At 30.4% G+C, this 21,438-nt stretch overlaps 2 protein-coding genes across 7 annotated transcripts in view; one reads left to right on the plus strand and one right to left on the minus strand.

Annotated features, from left to right (window-relative positions):
• Positions 1–21,438, minus strand: part of LOC145316981 (fat-like cadherin-related tumor suppressor homolog) — a 77,884-nt gene that overhangs the window by 47,471 nt on the left and 8,975 nt on the right. The gene's annotated exons all lie outside the window — the stretch shown is intronic.
• On the plus strand, positions 6,916–11,852 carry LOC145316988 (uncharacterized). Of its 3 annotated transcripts, XR_013878801.1 has the most exons (9): positions 6,916–7,000; positions 7,557–7,642; positions 8,093–8,171; positions 8,349–8,423; positions 8,643–8,706; positions 8,912–9,001; positions 9,235–9,325; positions 10,310–10,380; positions 10,853–11,852. XR_013878801.1 is itself a non-coding variant. In XM_080157844.1 (8 exons), the coding sequence occupies exons 1-2, from the start codon at positions 7,205–7,207 to the stop codon at positions 8,153–8,155; spliced, it is 501 nt and encodes a 166-aa protein (XP_080013970.1). In that variant the 5' UTR covers positions 7,188–7,204; the 3' UTR covers positions 8,156–8,171; positions 8,349–8,423; positions 8,643–8,706; positions 8,912–9,001; positions 9,235–9,325; positions 10,310–10,380; positions 10,853–11,852. The 3 variants fall into 3 exon arrangements, 2 of the variants coding, with proteins under 2 accessions (XP_080013970.1, XP_080013971.1); XM_080157844.1 differs by lacking the exon at positions 6,916–7,000 and having other exon boundaries at positions 7,188–7,642; XM_080157845.1 differs by lacking the exon at positions 6,916–7,000 and having other exon boundaries at positions 7,188–7,642; positions 9,235–11,852.

Below are 21,438 nucleotides of genomic sequence, written 5' to 3' on the forward strand. Positions count from 1 at the left end.
GAGAAACTCTGTTTATAGAAGCAAATGAATTGTTTCAAAATAAGAAATGGCTTTGTTTTCTCTAGATTTGGGTAGTTTCTTTTTACGCAGATATGTAATTATAATTTAGATGTGACTGTAGATATAAAGAGAATCATCCTATTCTATTCAAACATTTTAAACAATAGCGTTTGTTAGGCCTTAATTTATCTTTAAAAAAAACAATGTTTTTACAGTAATGCCAAATTATAAATTAGCATAAATATTACTCGGGTAGAGAAAATATACAAAGTAAATTCAATTTACAACCCTTTCTCCTTCTTTCTTTTTCAGTTTATGGCTAAAATCAAATTGAGGGAGATAATTAAATTATCTTTTATTGATCTAACCCTATCCATCTTTTTAATAACTTTAAATAGCGAGATTTGAACCATTATTCATTAGCTATTTTGAATTAATACTTATTAGCATAATTGAAGAAACACTTATAAACCAGCATGAATAGAAAGAAAAAAGATTGTAATTATAAACTCAAACATCAAGTAATCAGTGTTTATGCGATTTAGACAAAACCCTTTTTTTTTTAAAATCATGTGATGTTTTTTTTCATCACAAAAATAATATCTTATTAATTAACTTTTCAAAATTTTTAAAGAAACTTATTTATCCTTATTATATAAAAGTAACAGTATCTTTGTCTGTCTGTCTGATGCGAAGAATCTTACTAACCGCTGAACCGATACGGTTCTCCTTTACAGTGTAGCTTCTCATAGTTCCTGGGAAGTTTTATAACTATTTTGGGGGAGGGTACCGCCAATCTCCCATGAGAAAGCACCACTAAAAATCTCCCCCCCCCCAAAAAAAAACATGTTTTCTTTTTTAAAATCAAAATAAAAAGTGTACAAGTAGTACTAAAAAAAGATTACTAGCTGTTTTAAGAGAAAAATCTCTCAAATTTAAGGACAGTTGCATAAGTCTCTAAACAATAACCAGTGCAGTGGATGAAAATAAATATTTTAAAATACAGGTAAGTAATTGTTTTGAAATATTATTTTTAGTCACTCCTCACAAATATAGTGTTAAAATTTATATGCAAATAGTTTTATGCTTGTTAAGAAATAAAGCTATATAAATCTTTCATTTCAAGTAATAAGTATATTAGCCATAAGTACAAACATATCACTAATCCTAATAATAAAACTTTTTGTCTGAAGTTTAAGACCTCGGAAATGGAGAGTCTGATCAGAAAATGCTTATCAGTGACGCTTATAAATGTCAGTTGTTTATGTGATTTTATTTTAGACTTTAAGAATTGTTTCAGCCCTTACCTTCCTTCAAATACAGAGCCCCTAGACGCTAGATCACAGCCGCTTGTGAAAATAAATAGTACAACAATGAAGACAAAACTTTAAGTCAAAGAAAATTGCAAGTTTAAGAAAAGAATAAGGCATTGTCATTTAGACTGAAGAGGGTGCAATGTCCACCGAAATATATTTCAATAAATAACTAAGAAGTATCAAAGACTTTTTCACTCAGTGAATTTATCATAAAGAAGAAAGTTTATAGAATTAATATTACTAAAACTAAATTTGTGTCATTAAGTTACAATGTTTACTTAAATAGGTATTAACTTCTTTATTTTTTATATTTTTATTGACTGAATCCTAAACCCTGTCCCTGAAAAGCCCAAACACTTCTAATCTCTTAAGAAACATATGTTAAACAAGGATGACAACTTCCATAAAAGCTTAAAAACCAACAAAAAATCATGAAAATAAATACAAATATGAAAAGAGGAATTTTAGCTTTCAAGATTGTTTTTAAATGTAAAAAACCTATGTAGATCCCTTTCAACAAAAGTCTTGAATCCATCAAAGTAAAACTTTAATACAATGCATATAAATAAAAACGAAAAGAAAAGATGAATTAAAGAGTATCGACGCTTCTTAGAAGTTGCATCGAATTGGTGCTTTTCTTAATCTCTTCCTCATATAAAGGGAATACTTATATAGAAAAAATCATTCCTATAGTATATGAAGCTTATTAAATAACTTTACTATACATATAGAGAGAGATGAACTGAAGAAGTATCCAAAAAGCTTACATTCATACATAGGCAAGTTACATTACAAAATATGATTGAAACCCAATAATTTTTTTTGTATTTTTAATTTAATAGTATAAAAATGGCTATTAGACAATAAAAAAACAAGCTTGAAATTACATTAATTTGAAAAATACATTTTAGAATACTATTATCTTCTATAAGAGACAACTATTTTATCTTAATTTACCCTACCCATTATCCTTGTGAATGTTTGAGATAATGTTAGCAAAACCTTTACTATGTGCAAAATACAATGGGACAATTTGCACTCCAGAATTCGCAAACATAAATACATATACATACATTATGCAGTGTTTTTAATATATATAGAACAAATTTTAAATAACTTATGTGGTTAATTTATTTAGTTTTACTAAAGAGAGTTAACAGAAATTTAGATGAAAATAACAATGAACTACTATACAGTACTATAATGAGACCGCACAATCTAATTATCCAGTTGACTCCTAGATATAGAGTAGCAAAGCATTTGAAAGAAGTTGGCTAAGATATATATATATATATATATAAGAGTACAATAGCACCTAATTTTTCTTTCTCCCCCCCCCCCCCCCAACAACAACCTAAAATGTTGAAAATTCTTGATGTAATTAACATTCACCCCCACAGTAATTCTTGTAAAATCTTTAAAATCGCCAGTTGACTCATATCCCCTCGCTCCAGATGATTTATCTTTATACGAGAAAAAAAATATTTACTGCATTCTTTTGGTTAAGTTATGTTAAATAAGTTTAATTAATGAGCTCCAAAAGGGCTAGTATCCTATTGGGTTAAGGTACTGCTCTTATTATTATAAAATAAGGAGTGGGGAAATGTTTTTGGGTCCACTAACAAATTCAGTGATTGACCTTAGTAATTTTCTTTGTTCTTAATCTTTAGGATAAAGGGAAAATCTCAATCTTCTTTTCATTACATCTATCAATAATTTTTATCAATTTTAAATGTATAATGTTTATGTGAAGGTTTGGGGGGGGGGGAGCGATGGGTGACTCCTGACCTAGAAAAATTTACTCAAAAACTTTTTTATATAGAATGAAATAAAATATAAATAAATTCTTTTAGAGGCCAAAATATCATAAAATTTCATGGATGGCATATTATTTCTGCTATAAAAAATGTTAAAAATGTATATAAAATATAAATAAATATATATTTATGTCGATTATTATCTCTAAAATGTAAATGGATAAGAAAATCGATGACAACACTGAGAATTTCCTAATTTGTACATCAAGAGAAGACAAAATCTATAAAAATAGACAAATACATAATAAAATACAAGAAAAGTGATGTTTGTCTGTTAGTCAAGTTTTACTTTTGATTGTAAGAAACAAAATTCGTTTTACTGTCCATTTTTCTATGCTATTTTATCTGAAGAAATTGTATAGAGAGATGTTTTTAATATATATTTTGCACAGGCTAACTAGTTCAAAATGACTACCGAATCTTTCAATTCTAATTACAGTAAAAGGTGTTTGTGTTTAATGAGAAATCTGTTATGCTATGAACAACTTTCAAACTTTTTCTCTCCCCTCTTTATCTACATTTTTTCCTTCAGAAACCGCAAAATAGAAAAAAGGACTGTCATAAAAGGATATAATATTTAGCTTTTATAGAATTTATTTTGACATCACATTTTCTTTTTTCTTTATTTGTCGCATTTTCTTAATTTAAAAAGTGTAATTTTTTTGCTAAATAACAAACAAAAGTTTTGCTACATTTGATTAAAACTATTTTTATAGTATATGTTATTCCCCTTTGAGAGTTTATATTATGTGTCCCCCCTCTCTGATGGGTGTGCATATTGAATTGAAAAAAAAAATTTATTTCAATTTTCCAGGTAACTCTCTATTTTCTAACTATACGAAAGTTACAAGTACTTCAAAGATTTAAACTATTTTTTGGTTGATGGAGGGGGGGGGGGGGGGGGTTCTCAACAGAAGTTTTAACAGAACTAATTCTTTAATTAGTAATTACGGCTCAGTATAAAAAATCAAAAGAAAATGAATGAATAAAATAATAAGTAACTTTTGCATAAAACACAAGATTATAATTTTCTACTTAAGAAAAAAAATTGTAGGAAATGATAATTTCCTCAAATAATATCATAAACAGTTATTTCCAAGACAGAATCTCATTCAGAATGATGTTCATTGAACCAGCCATATTGAACTATTAGATCGCTATTTTCTTTTAAGCTGGACTGAAGAAACACCTCCTCTGAGAGGCGAAGTATTTTATTGTTCCTTTATAGTTGAACAAAACTGACGGGTTACTTAAGGGCGTCATTTGTAAAAAGAACATTCGAACTCATCAAATCAGACAGTTAGACAAACGAACATTAACAATTATAGGTTGACTGCGCTTTTACTATTTTAGTTACATCTAATGCCTGATCATGAAAAGCTTGCAAAAAACATGGAATTAATTACATCTTACTATGAAATTATCGAGATATTACTCCTAAAACATTATGACTAATCTTCCTAAGAATAAATGTTTCAAAAAGTTGTTGCTAAGCTTTTAAAATTATTCAAAGAATCCTTATGTTAAGTCTGAAATGGATTGAATAATTTACCATTTCAAAATTAACAATATTTCGAATAAAATAGAAATATTGATTGAAGGGTGGGATTTCACCACCCCCTTAAATACGGCATTGATTACTCTAAGTTAAGAGAAAAGAGGGGTTAGGTAATAAGAGGGTGGTTTGGCAAAAAAAAGAAAATATACATAGAAGGATCAAAACTGGATAAAGCGTTTTTAACCTCCATGTAATTCAACAAAAATGTTTTAAAAAGATGAAACGCCAAATTCGGAATTCTCTACTTTTATGAATGTTGTAAAAATCAAAAAGGTATTCTAGTTATTCTATGTTATTGTAATCCATTTTTTCTGGTAACTAGAAAAAAAAGGTTTTCATAACTTGTGGACGTTTTTTTCAATCAGGGTCTCTTTGTAGTGGGTAACTACATTTCTTTATTGTCAAAAACAACTATTACTTCACTTCGGATTCACCTACTTTTTAAAAGCGAAGCTTTTCTAAAATTAGGGTAAGGGATATCTTCTTTTTAAAAAATATTCTATTTGATTAGCGAATAGAAAAAAAAGTTAATTATAGAGTAGCCGTATTTATATCAAATGCTGTTTTTAGGTCTAGTTGCTTTTAATTCCTAATTTATTTCTTTGTTATTCTTTTAAAAGTAGCTTTTTTTGCCTTTGACCGGGAAAGTTTTAGGCTATATTAAAAGTGAATTTAGGTAATATTTTTTCGGAATTGATACTTTCCTTTATACTGAAATATCCCTTTTGGCTACATATAGAAGCCTGTATTAAATATATTTTATAGAGACATTGTACATTACTGCCCATTAATATACGCTACATTTCTCAAATAAAATATATTCGGTCTTTAATATAAAGATAAGAGGAACTAAGACCGATGCTTAAAAATTTTAACCGCTAATCCTTAAAAAATCTGTTCTTGTCTTATTTAAGTAAAGTGCGAATCTCTAAAGTAGAAGTAACACTCAACAGACAACTATCTTTTAAACAAGACTAAACCTATCGAATTATATCGATTGGATAAATAAATCTAGCCTTTACCGAGATAATAATAAACAAACTTATTGTTATGAAATATTTATCCTAATTTAAATATTTTCCCTTTCTACCTTTTGTATCAATATATTATAGAGATTAAAATCTTTCTTACATATTTCATATTTAGGATTCTTTTCAAGTATTATGTTGTGTGTATGTGCGTCTATCAGCTTGTTTCTTAGGATCTCAAATTCTTGACTTCTCCATAGGCATGTTTTAGGCTATTTTGAGGTAATTCCCCACGTCTTAAAATAAAAGGGATAAAACCAAAGTTTTGAAGCCAATAAATCTAAAACATGATTTCAACCTCCTAACTGTATTTTATCATTTATTAAATATTATGGATAAATAAGTATAAATTTAATAGATGTATATTTGTCAATAAGTAGGTGTATAATCGAAAAATCATAAATTAAATGGATGTATTTTTGTCAATATGTAGGTATATAATTGACAGCAAAACTGTGAATATGACAGTTAAATAACTTTTTGTCATACCCCCTAAAATTGCAGGTGTGAATTTGAAAGTAAAACTGTGTTTTTAACATTAAATCACTGTGTTTACGACAGTATTATTACTGTATTTTTGCTATTGGTAAATCTGCCATGTACCCAAGAGCATGAATATAAAACTTTGGGTACATAATTTACAGTCCAATGTCCGCTCCCTCCCTGAGTAAGATTAAGAAACTTTTTTAAAAATGCTTTGTGAAGTCTTATTTTAGTAGATAAGATTAGATGAAAGATGTCTGTCTGTCTTAAATATCAACATCATGTGTAAAAGACCTTAAATTAGGCAAAAAAAAGTGTCAGGATTTTAAAAAAATATTTTTTAGCCAAAAAAAAAGAACGATTGCGCCCAAAAGTGGCGGAAAATATGAATCATACAGAGTCGTTGACCGAAAACTGTTTGTTTGTAGGTGTGTATCTAAAACTTGAGCAATTTAAAAACATTAAAGTCTCAAAGGCATTTCTGGCCATTTATCCACCCGACAGACCAACTTACCGGGCATCTTTGATACTTATAGTCATCTAAATATTATTACTTTGTATCTTACTTTATAATTATTTTTGTATTTTTTTCCTCTGTTCTAAAAATCTCCCACTTGGCAAAAATGTATTAGTCAGGAAAAAGGGCGAATTGGGCAAAATATTGTATTTCCCTCTAACAGACATTTACACACACACACACACTCACACACATATCAGTTGAACAGAGAAAGCTGAACAGTGAACATTCATTTTTCTATATTCTCGAATCGGCTCATGTATTTGTGATTAAATAGATAGGTAAGCAATTTTTACATTAAACAATCAAATATATATAATACATATATATTTCATACATACTGACTAAAAAAGAAAGATAATACACAGAACAATTCCCACTACTCAATAAGCATGGATCAAAAACTCGAAAATTTAAAAACTAAATTGATAAAAGATTCATCCGATTTTGTACATGTAAACGACAGACAAAAATTCACTGAAAAAATGACAAAATTACTCAATATTGAGCTTGAAAAACTCAAGATAGAATTGGGGGTACTACCTAAAATACAACGAGAATTCGCTAAATCGAAAAACTGCTTCTTCTTAGCCACCCAAAATGACCAAAATACAGAGGAAATTGACAACATAGTTAGGGACATCCTTAATGATGGACTTGAAAAAAAAACGGACGGAAAAACAGACACAAAAAAAGAGATTGAAAAATCTTTCCCAAAAATGATCAACAACCCACCCGTTAAGATTCCCATGGGCGGAAAGACGGACAAGAAAGAGAAGAAAAAAACAGGTTGTCTCTACAAAATCTCTTTTACTAACAATAAGTTCAATCTTTCAGATGATACAGGCTATTATCCAGCTGAAATCTTCCTGATGGGTCTTGCAAGCTTTAACAAGAACAAGGAGAAACAAGATTTTGTCCAGGTAACTAGAGAGATACCCCACTGTGCTAAACAGCACGTAACAAAGCTTAATGAAATAGCGTACAAATTACGAAAAAAGAACTATAAAACGAGACAAAACATAGACTTCAAAACATATAGATACACATTAGAAATTAAAAAAGCGGGCGAAAATTGGCAACCACTAACTGAAGTTGCAAATGCTTTCAAAACCATCAAAAAAGATTGGGAAGAGGCAATCAAATTACCCTATATACCATATGAAAGAAAAAAAGACAATTAAATATAGAAACTAAAAAGTAAAACATGATTGTTACTAATTATTATTTTCTTACCCTTCATGAATATTATCTTCCTTGTTAAACAAGAGCAAATTCTCTCTCTATACCGTCTTACTCGCAAATAGAAAGCAAAAAATTGTTTCTCTATGATGACGTAATCCTATATTCACTAAAAAAAATATTTATTTCAGGCCAGTAACATTGATACCACCAAAAACAACAGTATTGTTAAAAACAGCAAGAACAAGGATTAACTGCTACATCAAAGAGGTAACTAGCAAATTTGAACTTTAATACTATACAATAAATAAATCTTCTATTACACACTTATAATAATCTAACATTCTATATGACTTACAAACCCTATGAAATTAACTAACAGTTTTATTATCCAACTAGAAAAAAGATACTACTGAACACAGCTAATATTGTTTACTTATATTTTAGCCGACACCAGCTGTAGAACTACACCACCCTATAAGACAACAACTATTTTGGTCTTCTACACCACTCTACTGAAAGGTAACTTTCATAAGAATAATTAAATTAATTTAACAGTCCACTAAGTTAAAATATTACCTTAAAAATTATAAAACTCGCTGACTTAAAACCTATGAAACTCCTATCTTTAAAAATGAATAAAATTATGCTGAATGATTAACTCTAGCCAAAATTAACAACATGCATACTAGCTAACCACACTATAAAAAAATATATTCATTACTTATACTTATATTTCAGCCGGTAGAACCACACCACCTTTTAAGACAAACTGTTTTGGTCTTTTTCAACACTCTACTGAAAGGTAACTTTCGAAAAATTAAATAATAATTTAACAGTCCACTAAGTTAAAATATTACCTTAAAAAAATAGGAACTCGCTGACTTAAAACTTATAAAATTCCTACTATTAAAAATGAATAAAGATATGCTGACTGAGTAACTCAAGCTAAAATTAACTTCATACTTAACCACATTATAATAAATATAATCATTTATTTTATATTTCAGCCGACACCCACCAGTAGAACACCGCCTTTTTAAGACAAACTGAAGACCATTACTGACTAGCTGAACTATCAACAAGGGCTACACAAACAGGTAAAATGACTTTAATTATATTAATATTACTTATAAATTGCTATCTATAGACTGTAAGACTGAAAACTCTACTTTTTACCTAACTTACAACACACTAAATGTCCCTTAAAACTTATAAAATTCCTACTATTAAAAATGAATAAAGATATGCTGACTGAGTAACTCAAGCTAAAATTAACAACTTCATACTTAACCACATTATAATAAATATAATCATCTATTTTATATTTCAGCCGACACCCACCAGTAGAACACCGCCTTTTTTAAGACAAACTGAAGACCATTACTGACTAGTTGAACTATCAACAAGGGCTACACAAACAGGTAAAATGACTTTAATTATATTAATATTACTTATAAAACTACTATCTATAGACTGTAAGACTGAAAACTCTACTTTTTACCTAACTTACAACACACTAAATGTCACGGAAACTATTACACTAGACAATCTGATAATATTAAATGAACAACTAAAAACGCAGGCAGAATCACTAAGACATATCAACACTACAAACTTTTTTCAAGACACACTTTACTTACAAATAATAAAGGATCACAAAATCATTAGGCAAAAATGCATTAACCTTGGAATAAAGGTAAACACAGTGGCAAAAAGAAGTACTTTAATTAACTTAGGCATACTATCAGAGTACATAGGTTTAGCCAGTACAGACACCACAAATGACTTAGCCAAAAGAATAAATAACATAGAAAACGAAATAAACACACAAAATAGCAACACACATGAGATTCTTAACAACTTTGCAAAACAGTTAATTATCATAGAAAGATGGACAGAGCTAGAGAGAGAGAACCAACTTAACAGCGCAAAGACGACTTTCCTTTACTTAAAGCTCAGTCACATCTCCTCACACCTAAAAGATATTATTACAGACTTAGAAATAGCAAAAATTGCCTGGTCAATAAACTTGCCATCTAACATTATCTTTAACTTAAACATACTGACCAACAAACTTGACAATATTAACAGAGAGATAGAGTTCCCACTAGTTCAAGCCAACAATTATACCCTACTAAGCAGAATAAAAAATAGCATAAGTTTTAAGATCAAGAACAATATACTTTATCAGTCTGTCTCAATACCTTTGATAAAAAGAAATGACATATGTACTAGTAACAATGAATATGGGAGTTTAAACTGCATAGGCTACTCTACAACTTTAAACCTCTCCGACTGTACTCTACTAGAACATAATAAGTATATCTGTGCTCAAAGACCATGTATGGTTCTTGAAAATGCAAAGATTAATTGCACAAGACTTACTGACACTACATATATTTCAGATACAAGAAGTACTCCCTGTGCTATCTCAGTGGGAAACAAACACAAAAACCTAATTCTCAACAAAAAACAGGTAATTTACCTTGATCTAAATGCTAAACTCAATTGTAACAATATAAGGATTCCTACACTAACAACCACTTCTGAAAATGCCGGCAACCATTTTTTATTTGATTTAAATGATAATTTACTAAGCAAACTAAATTTAACATTACCTGTTGACCATAAACTTTACAATGACTTAAAAATATTTCACACCCTTAACTCAGAAAATAAAAAAATACTGAACAATAAAGAATGTTTAAACTCACACTTTTATATTACACTGTCAAACTCCCTCGTCACAGGAATCCTCTTAACAGGGTTAGCCATAGGAATACTAACCTATCTCTACAGGGAAAGAAACAAAGCGAGAGTAAATAATTAATAAACCCCTCTCTTACTTCTCCCCACTCCTCCCTTATAAACAACTAGACACATATACATATATATATAATATATATTGAATAAAAATATACTAATTTGAATTATTTTTTTTTTCTTAGGATGAGTGAGGTAGAACTAAGTAAATTGTCCAAAGATGAAACCAAACAGTTAACACAACTTACAAAACTCCTATTAAATCAATTGAATGCTAAAAATAAACTCAGCCCCAGTCCTACTAGAAGCTCAAGCCCAAACAGTAGCTACAAAGAAACAAAGAAAAGAAAACACAAAAAATCTTCCCCTCCAAGGAAAAAACAAAAACACAGATACAAAACTCCAGCTACAATTCCCTCCTCCTCCTCATCCTCCTCCTCATCCTCCTCCTCATCCTCATCCTCTGATGACCATGAATCAGAGCATGAAGAAAATGTGAGGAAAGTTATCCTAAAATCCAATGATGAAGATGATGAAGAAGAAATAGTAATCGGGGCATCACCCACGAGTCTTATTTCATCGCCATCTCCTCCACACTCCCCTTCTCCCCCTCGCTCCCCTTCTCCTTCAAGAAGCCGCGTACAGAAAACGGATAACATGAAAGAAACTCTAAATAAGATACTACAAACAATCAAAACTCAATGTGAAGAAACACATACAAGGAACGCCCAGCGGACAATCTGTCAATACTACAACACAAAATATGGATGTAAACTAAAAATCCAGACTGATGGGCATGGAGCTAAATGTTTAAATCAAAGGAGTAATAAGTGTTTTTATCATGGTTGTCTGTACTGCTACTCTCTTTTCAGAGCCCTTTATTTTCACAGAGTCAAGGATTGCAGAATTAAAAAGATACTTGATGAACTATCCATAACCACTGATTAGTAACATTCATGATTCATGATATATAACAATATTAAAATGCAAGTAAAAATACTACCTATGATTTATAAATTGTTTTTTTTTATGCACTGTACATAAATAAAATACTACAATTTTGTAATTGCTAAATATAGTAATACTTTTTCTAATCTGTATTTATCTAGTGTTATTTTGGAAATGTTAATTAATGCATTGATTGTCAACCAAACTAAATATGTTATTAATAAATTATTACATTAATCTTGATCATATTTTACTTAAAATAAACGAATTATGAACTATAAGAGTAACAAAAATAACAAGCTTAATACAAGCATAAACACAACAGTATCTCAATAAAATTTTTATTCTTAAATAGATCTTTAAACAAGCACAAATCTTTAAGTAACATAACCAAATATATTTAGTACTAAATTACATTAATCTCGATTATAGTTCTTACTTAATGTTCAAACAGACTGTGACAATACAACAGTATCTCAATAAAATTTTTATTCTTAAGTAGATCTTTAAGAGTGACAAAAATAACAAGCACCAATCCTTAAGTAACATAACCAAATATATTTAGTACTAAATTACATTAATCTCGATTATAGTTCTTACTTAATGTTCAAACAGACTGTGACAATACACACTATTAAGCAGCAATATGAATATCATGGAGATGCGACATCTAAATTTCAAAATTCTTTGAACAATATCATGGAGATGCGACATCTAAATTTCAAAATTCTTTGAACGTACAGACAAGATTCTTATAGAAATGCTTCGCATCTAGTTCACTTTATTTATACCCTCTATAAATTAACACAATATAAGACTTTAGTCTAATTATTGATTGACAGTTTATAGCAATTATCTCGCGCACTTCAGGGCATAAGACACAGATAATATGGTCAGCCCTCAGGAAGTTTTAATGTATTTTTATCTTAACTACTACTTTAATAGTAATTACAACTGAAAATTTTATTAATGGCATTAATTATCAACACATAACCAGTATATTAGTAAAAAAAAAAAAAACTACTTCTTGAAAGTATACATGAGTAATTATATACTCAAAATCTTATCAGCAACAGATAATAAATATCAACACTTTCAAATACTTACCTACTGTAATATGTATGTTTAATAAAATGTGATAAATTATTAAATTGCTTACCGTTTCCTAGTTTATTCATAAATATATTCTCCTATGGAGACCATTTTCATAATTATCCTCAAGACGGGGGGGATAAAGGCAGAAAGGAAGGCTACAAAAACTAAAAAAAATATAAAATTTAAACATGAATGACATTAGTAATAATGTACAAGGATTACCAACTAATTTCCAACAAATAACTATAAATATCAATAATACTGAATCCAGTTATGTTGATTGCTCTCACATCAAAAACCTAAAACACTTCAGCATAGCTCATCAAAACATTAGGAGCATTGACAAAAATTCAAATAATTTTCTATATCTACTAAATGAATTAAACTCTAACATAGATATAATATGCTTCACAGAAGTATGGGGTAACATTAATAACCTTATCATTCCTGGATACCACGAACCAGCAACATTACTTAGAAAAAACAAAAGAGGGGGGGGGGTTAGCATATACTGCAAAGATTACATAAACTTTAAAGTTATAAAAGAAATGACAGTTATAAAGGGTCATATTGAATTCCTAACCATCGAATATAAAACAAAAAACAAAACCAATATCCTTTCAACTCTCTACAGACCCCCTTCACAATGTACACATGACATCGAAAACTGCATTAAAGATATTAAACTGCTCTTGGAATATAAGGACACACATTTCCCAAACACTAACTATGATATACTTGGAGATCTAAACATGGACATCCTTAAATATAACACTATGGAAAGTATTAGAAAATTCTACCAGACCTTTGAAAATCAAAACATAATACCCTTAATCAACAGACCCACTAGAGTCACTAATAACACTGCTTCTATCATTGATAATATACTATCAAATAATTATAATAACAGTAAAAACTATATCATATGCAACTCAATTACTGACCACTTCTTAATCATTAAATCCATTCAAAAAACAGATATCACCTACAAAAATACTACCAACACTTATCACCGCAGAAAATTTAACACTGACAACATAAACCACTTCTCAAATAAACTAATCAATGAAGACTGGTCACACATTCTCAATACAAACAACACAATTGACAAATGGAACAAATTTTTCAATAAAATAGACAATATATTTAATGAATCATTCCCAAACAAAAAATACACCTTAAAAAAAGATAAAAAAAAAGACACCAATACTTCGCCATGGATAGATGACGAGATTAAGAAACTATTCAAAATTGAAAGGAAATTATACCTTAAAAAACTTAAAAGTAAACTACCTTTACATAACACACAACATGTAGAGTTTAAAAAAGAGCTACAATCCAAAATTAGGAAAGCTAAAATTAAATACTATGAAAATGAATTCAAAAAAACTAAACACGACTCCAAAGCTATGTGGAGATCAATCAACAAAGCCACAAACAGACACACTAATAACAAAAAAAATACTAAACCTGACAAAATAATAATTAACAATAAAGAACTAACTGAAGATATCGACATTGCTACAGAGCTAAACAAATTCTTTAACGGAATTGGTACAGAGCTATCAAATAAAATTCATACAGACAATACAAAACAACAAGAATACATAAATAACATACATGAACAAAACACTAGGTTCAAATTCAAAAACATAACAGCTGATGATATAACAAAAATAAATAAGACACTAAAACCTAAACTATCTGCAGGACCAGATGGAATCCCAAGTGTCATAATCAAAACCATCTTACAAAAAATACCCAGAGTATTAGCTAATATAATAAACAGCTCACTACATTCAGGTATTGTTCACAACAGATTAAAAGCAGCAATCATCGTTGCAATCTACAAAAAAGGCAGCAAAACCGATCCTAACAACTACAGACCAATCGCTCTTATAAATGCCATTTCCAAAGTGCTTGAAAAAGTTGTTGCTCACCAACTAAGAATGTACTTAGAAAAAAACTATATACTTTCATGCAAGCAATTTGGATTCAGATCATTACACTCATGCATACATGCAATGATTGCAACTATGGAAAAAATCGAAAAGGACAAAGATAATAAGATGTCAACATCTTCCATATTCATAGATCTTACCAAAGCATTTGACACCGTTGACATAAACATACTACTAACCAAACTAAAAAAAATAGGAATACAAAATACAGAACTCAACTGGTTCAAAAATTATTTAAATGGCAGAACACATACATGCAAAATCGGAGAAAAATTCTCCAACTTTCTAGCTTCAAAAATTGGGGTGCCACAAGGATCAATACTAGGACCATTACTTTTCATCATTTATATAAATGATTTACCAGACATGATCAAATGCTTCATAAACCTCTTTGCAGATGACACCATGATTGCAGTAAGTGGCAAAAACAAAACAGAAATAGAAACCCTAGGAAACACTATAATGGCAGAAATCACTGAATGGTTCAACCACAATAAACTAACCCTAAACCCCACTAAAACCAGAATTATAAATTTCAACACAAAACAAGAAATTAACATAAAAATAAACGATACCATCATACAAACTGTTAAAAGCAATCACATTAATACTCAAGAATCCTCTTTCAAATTCCTAGGATTTCTATTAGATGAAAAAGCAAATTTTGATAGCCACATCAATAAAACAATAAGTAAATTAAATACATGCAATCATATCTTAAGAAACATAAAAAAAGAGATTCCAACAAAGCAAAAAATACTATGCTACAATGCACTAGGAAAGCCTTTCATAGAATATGGAATTAGCATCTGGGCACCAAACAACACAAAAGCTTTAAATACAATCACTACTATACAAAAACGTATCATTTTAAACATACATGGTTCATCACGAAGAATCCACACTGAACCACTCTTTAAGAAATACAAAATTCTTAAATTCAAAGATCTAATCACATACAATAACCTATTAATAGGACACTCCGTTTTCTATGAATACGCACCAACTGCAATTCTAAACTTAATAAAAAAAGAAGTTCCACATGAGAGACTACGCAGGAATATTTGGAACTTGAAAATAAACGGAGCAAACAAATCATCTATAACAAAATTTACCATTCCCAAAGACTGGAATGAACTAAATATAGAATTAAAACAAATAAAAAACAGAAAAAAATTTAAAAAAGCAATACTAAAACACTTTATAGATAAATACAAACTATTCATAAACTGTAGCGATCATAACTGCAATATCTGCTATTAAAACCTACACAGTAACCCTTGTACATGTCCATAAATAATTACTTATAAACATAATCTCAGCCTTCAGCCTGCCTTGTCCTCCGCCGTCTTCTCACAATCAGTAACATGAAAATTATAATTAAGTCATGGGTAAATCTACAATAGTATCTATTATACAAATGTAGTGCCATGATCTTCCTAGTTATATTAATTATCTTATTATTGATATTGTTTATTCAATGTAATGAACTTATATAATAATTGTTATAATTAGTGGAATTAATAAATATCTATCTATCTATATCCACACTCATATCTCAGGGTATTAGTGAAATCAAAGTAGATGTTGCGAATGGGATTGTATATATATGTGTGTGTGTGTGTGTGTGTATATACATGTATATGTGTGTGTGTGTGTGTGTGTATATACATGTATGTGTGTGTGTGTGTATATACATGTATGTGTGTGTGTGTGTATATACATGTATGTGTGTGTGTGTATATACATGTATGTGTGTGTGTGTGTATATACATGTATGTGTGTGTGTGTATATACATGTATGTGTGTGTGTGTATATACATGTATGTGTGTGTGTGTATATACATGTATGTGTGCGTGTGTGTATATACATGTATGTGCGTGTGTGTATATACATGTATGTGTGTGTGTGTGTATATACATGTATGTGTGTGTGTGTGTATATACATGTATGTGTGTGTGTGTATATACATGTATGTGTGTGTGTGTGTATATACATGTATGTGTGTGTGTGTATATACATGTATGTGTGTGTGTGTGTATATACATGTATGTGTGTGTGTGTGTATATACATGTATGTGTGTGTGTGTATATACATGTATGTGTGCGTGTGTGTGTGTGTGTATATACATGTATGTGTGCGTGTGTGTGTGTGTGTGTATACATGTATGTGTGTGTGTGTGTGTGCGTAAGTGGGAAGAAAATGGGGGATGTACTTGTAAAGGTAACGGAAGGAAGTAAAAAATATTTAAAACAAGGACAATTAAGTCGATAAGCAGCGCAACAGTAACAAGCTAACAAAACAATTCAGATAACAAAAAACAGTTGATTTTTTCCGTCTAATACAAATATGACATGATTGATACATATGATTTAATGTTTTAAATATCATTTTCATAAAACAATACATTTTATCTTCGCAATGATTATTTTTAACTAGCATTTAAGGCAAAGTTAACATAGTTCTTTCAAATAATATATACCTCCCTACATTGTTTGTCATTTTTTATAAAATCTGTCACTATTCCATGAGTAAAAGCCTAAAAGAAAACTAACATTTAAAAGAAGAATATAGGGGATTTTTTCTGAAAGAAATAAAACAGATCTTTTTGACAAAGGATAACATTTGAAATGACAAAATATTTTGCGTCAGTTTATTTTTTAATAATTTTATTTATATTTCTTTATTAAAAAAATATTTAGTTTTATTAAACAGAAAGGTAGACCCCCTATATTTTATTAAAGTCTCAAATTTAAGCAAACGAAGAAGATAACGCAGTTATAAAACATTGGGTACCAGCGTAACTTGGAGCCAAATATCCCCTCCCATCCAGAGCTTATTAAATATGAGTAAGAAATTTCAGAGAACCCTTATTTCTTTTCCAAGTTTCCTAAATGAATAGGGGGGGACACTCCGCTGAGTTATTAGCCCATTGAAAGACACGCTAGCAACTCACAGGGAATACAAAGTCCTATGGGAGCCTTAAAGTGGACCTTTCACATCCCAACAAAAAAAAGAAATCATTATTATTTTAGAGATGCCGGGATAGAGAAGAGTTTACAAGAAAATTTCGTTATTTTTGCACACTCTTAAAAACATGTATTAATATATTAATTAGTGTTCTTTGGGCTAAATAATTGTGTTTGATAATCATCATATCATATTATTTACAGCTAAATACTTAGATACTGAACCAATTGACAACTCTTTTTTCGAAAGCCTTACATAGATTCCGGAGTGGTGTTAGGCTATTGCAATTTTAAATTTGAGTCTTAAGATGGTTTCAGGCTATTTTTCTGCTCTACCCTACCTCTTTAAATATCCAATGTTCCCTCCCTCCCATTTACAAATTGAAAAAGGGGTAAAAATAAGAATTCAATGATATATCTGTCTACTTGTGGCTATGGGAGATCGCGAGAGGCATGAAAATAGCCTAAAGCCAGCGCCAGCCAAAGGCATTAATAAATCATTCCTGAATATTACAACCCATTCTGACCATTAATTTTAGAGATCATTAGCTTCAGACAAAAAAAACCTTGCTATTTTATATAATAGGATAAAAATAAATTCTGATACAAAATATTTGTTTTGAATTGGGACGGGCGGATATAAAATTTTATTCCAGCATGTTTGTTTTATGTACAGGGTGGGCCAGATAAACCCGGACTTTTTCTTATTTTTAAACAAATTAACATAAAATCGTCAATTTTAAAGATTTTATTGAATTTTAAAAACTGGGAAGTAAACTAGGTATATGACTATTAAATTATTTAATAAAATCGCCGCCAGTCTCCATCACCGCCTTTACCCGCCCCCTAAACCGCCCCCCCGACCATGGTCACCATGTCCCTGTCAAAGATGGCGAAGTTCTCCTTGATAGTGGCAATGAGGGAGGTCTATGTGGTATAGGAGCGTCTATTGGTTCGTGCTTTAATGGCGCTCCAGGCCCATAAGTCAATTGTATGAAGATCGGGGCTGCTGGGAGGCCACATCTCCTTAGGGACGTGAGTAACCGCAGGATCCAGATATACCCATCTTTCAAGCTACCATTCGACACGACGGCTCTCATTTTGGCCACAATTAAGCTAGAACAACGTTTTATACCTTTTTGGAAATGGCATGAAGATTAAGCTATGGTTATCATCGTAACACATAGTCTAATACGATTTTTAAGGTTCCAAATGGGCCCATGTAGTCGAGAACCGATAATTTTTCAAGATTTTTTACATTTTTGACACCCTAAAATCTGCCACGTTTCACTTTGCCGGAGTACTACGGCCAAACCAGATGGGATAGAGCGCTCTAGTCTTTTCTAGTGTCTTCTTTAAGTATCTAACAGTATATCCAGCAAGTTTCATAAGTCTATCTCAGCTACAGATGGTCTGAGATTAGATTTAGTGGGCCCATATTGAGAATCTACGGTAAACTAGCGCTCATTTCGAATCTGCCATGTTGAACATAAGCGCTGCCAGCTCGGAGTACACGTCCTCCATCCTCCAAAAATTTTTATGGGCAAAAAGGTAATGACCTAAGCTTTTTATAGTGTGGTCAAACGACCTGATTGGTCAAGTAGTTTTGGAGCTATGGCCGTGTGAAAAAAGTCCGGATTTATGTGGCCCACCCTGTACATACAAATCTGCAAAAGGAAAGTCATACACCTACGTTTATAGAAGCCTAGCTACTCTATAATAAGAATTTGTCTGTACGTCGTTCAGTGACTCGATCCTATGGAAATAGGCTATAAATTACTTTTCAAAATTGTCATATTCAGTGATTTATTTACATTTCTTCCATATTTATTCATTTAACCATGGAGCGACACATTAATTGCAGTTTTTACTGCATAACGATACAATAATGTTCCCCAATATCAAACTATTATTTTATTACTGCACTAATTATGGACATAGAAAAACGATGTCTGTCTGTCTGTCTGTCTGTCCGTCTGAAGCTTAAGATCTCAGTAACCACTGAACCGATTGGGCTCTACTCTTCAGGGAATGTACCTACTGGTCCTGTGATGGTTTTAAGCTATTTTATTGGGGGGTGGGACACCCCCAACCCCCCCCAAAAAATGAAAAATACCCCCAAAAAAAAAAAAAATTTTACTTTTTCTTTTTAAATCTAAAATACGAAAAATTAGTTTGATCAAACCTCTTGGGGCAAAGCCCCTAGAGGCTAGGGGCGAAGCCGCTAGTAAATTAAAAAAAACATTAGGACTATTGGAAAATTTGGAGCAAACAAACAAAACAAAAATTATTTCACAACTGAGTGTCCTTTAAGTATACATAAAGTAAAAGTTTAGAAACTTGAAATATCTTTAAATATAAAATAGTCTGACAATTCGAGTAGTGAATTTACAAAATACAAATCCTTCTAGTTATCCTTATAATAAAGTAACAGGATGTTTGTGTGTCTGTGTGTTTGTGTGTTTGTATGTTTGTACCGAAGGATCTCGCTAACCGCTGAACCGATCGGGTTCTCCTTAACAGGGTAGCTTCTCATAGGTCCCGGGAAGGTTTATAACTATTTTCTTGGGGGGTGGGACACCCCCAACCCCCCAAAAAATTAAAAATCCCCCCCTTAAAAAAAAATTTTTTTTTTGAATTTTTTTAACTAAAATTTTTTTTTTTACTTTTTCTTTTAAAATCTAAAATAAGAAATTGAATTATTAAATTCGACTCTCTCCTCCTCAAGTGCCCCTAGAGGCCTCTAGGGGCGTAGCCGCTAGTCTTTTATATTTTACTAGCGGATGCGCCACTAGCATTCCTAGCATTCAGGAGAAAGAGGGGGGGGGGGTAAAAATACTTGAAGCCACCCAAAGACTTGAGAGCCATCTCTAAAATGGATATTCAATCGAATTAGTGTTTACTTACTACTTTATTTAATGGGACAGTACTTTGGTTTTTTTTTTTACATATGCTTTATATTTCAAAGGGTTGGTTTTATGCTATTTTTCAGTTTCATCCACATCCACAATTCAAAAATCTTAATTAGCATCGTTTTAAAGAGACTGAGATTTTAATAAGATTTACAAAACATACCTAGTAAATCTCAAAAATAATAAAAAATATTTTTACTTCTTAGTAAAAACTTTATATAATAATATTGAAAGAAGTGTGGTACAAATATCTAGGAATATGTCAACATAAAATTTAAGTTATCAGTTTTAATAAACATTTTTCTTTTTTAATATCAACTAAAAAGTTTTGGCCTTAACGAAAAATGAATACAATTTAAGGGGGAAAACATATGAATATCAATCTTAGGGGTAAAATTTTGATTTTAAAGCTCTAAAAAATAATCCAAAACTTTTGAATGACCAGTTTGTATTCTCCCTGAAAAGCAGAGCCTTATTGATCCAGTCGTTAGCGAAATATAAAGATTAAACAGGACATCTTTGTATTTTGTGTTATAGATAAAATAAAACAATAAAAATTCAAAAAAGAAATAGGTAGATATTTTTAGAAACTGTATTTTGTTGAATTCCTTTTGAAAGAATTTGAAATGCGTATCTATTGATAAATATAGGTGTATGTATAGTATACCCTAGAATTATGATATATGTATATATCATACACAAATATAGTTATTTTACACTGTAAAAAATATTTCAATAACAATTCAGTGCAATGAACAAATAAACAAATAAAGTCTAGATGACCAATTCCAAAATTAAACCAAAGAAAACAATTCTAATAAATCTATTAAACTAATTAAATTTTCTTATCAAAATTCATAAGACAAAATGATTTTTTATAGTGT

Source organism: Acartia tonsa, chromosome 4 (assembly GCF_053477335.1).
Source record: "Acartia tonsa isolate MP-2025a chromosome 4, ASM5347733v1, whole genome shotgun sequence".
Classification (NCBI taxonomy): Eukaryota; Metazoa; Arthropoda; class Copepoda; order Calanoida; family Acartiidae; genus Acartia; species Acartia tonsa.

Bases quoted from the DNA above. Each gene is read 5' to 3' on its own strand.
- LOC145316988 (XM_080157845.1), top strand. From the start codon at position 7,205: ATGACAAAATTACTCAATATTGAGCTTGAAAAACTCAAGATAGAATTG. The intron at 7,643-8,092 runs GTAACTAGAGAG...TATTTATTTCAG, and splicing joins AGAAACAAGATTTTGTCCAG to GCCAGTAACATTGATACCAC.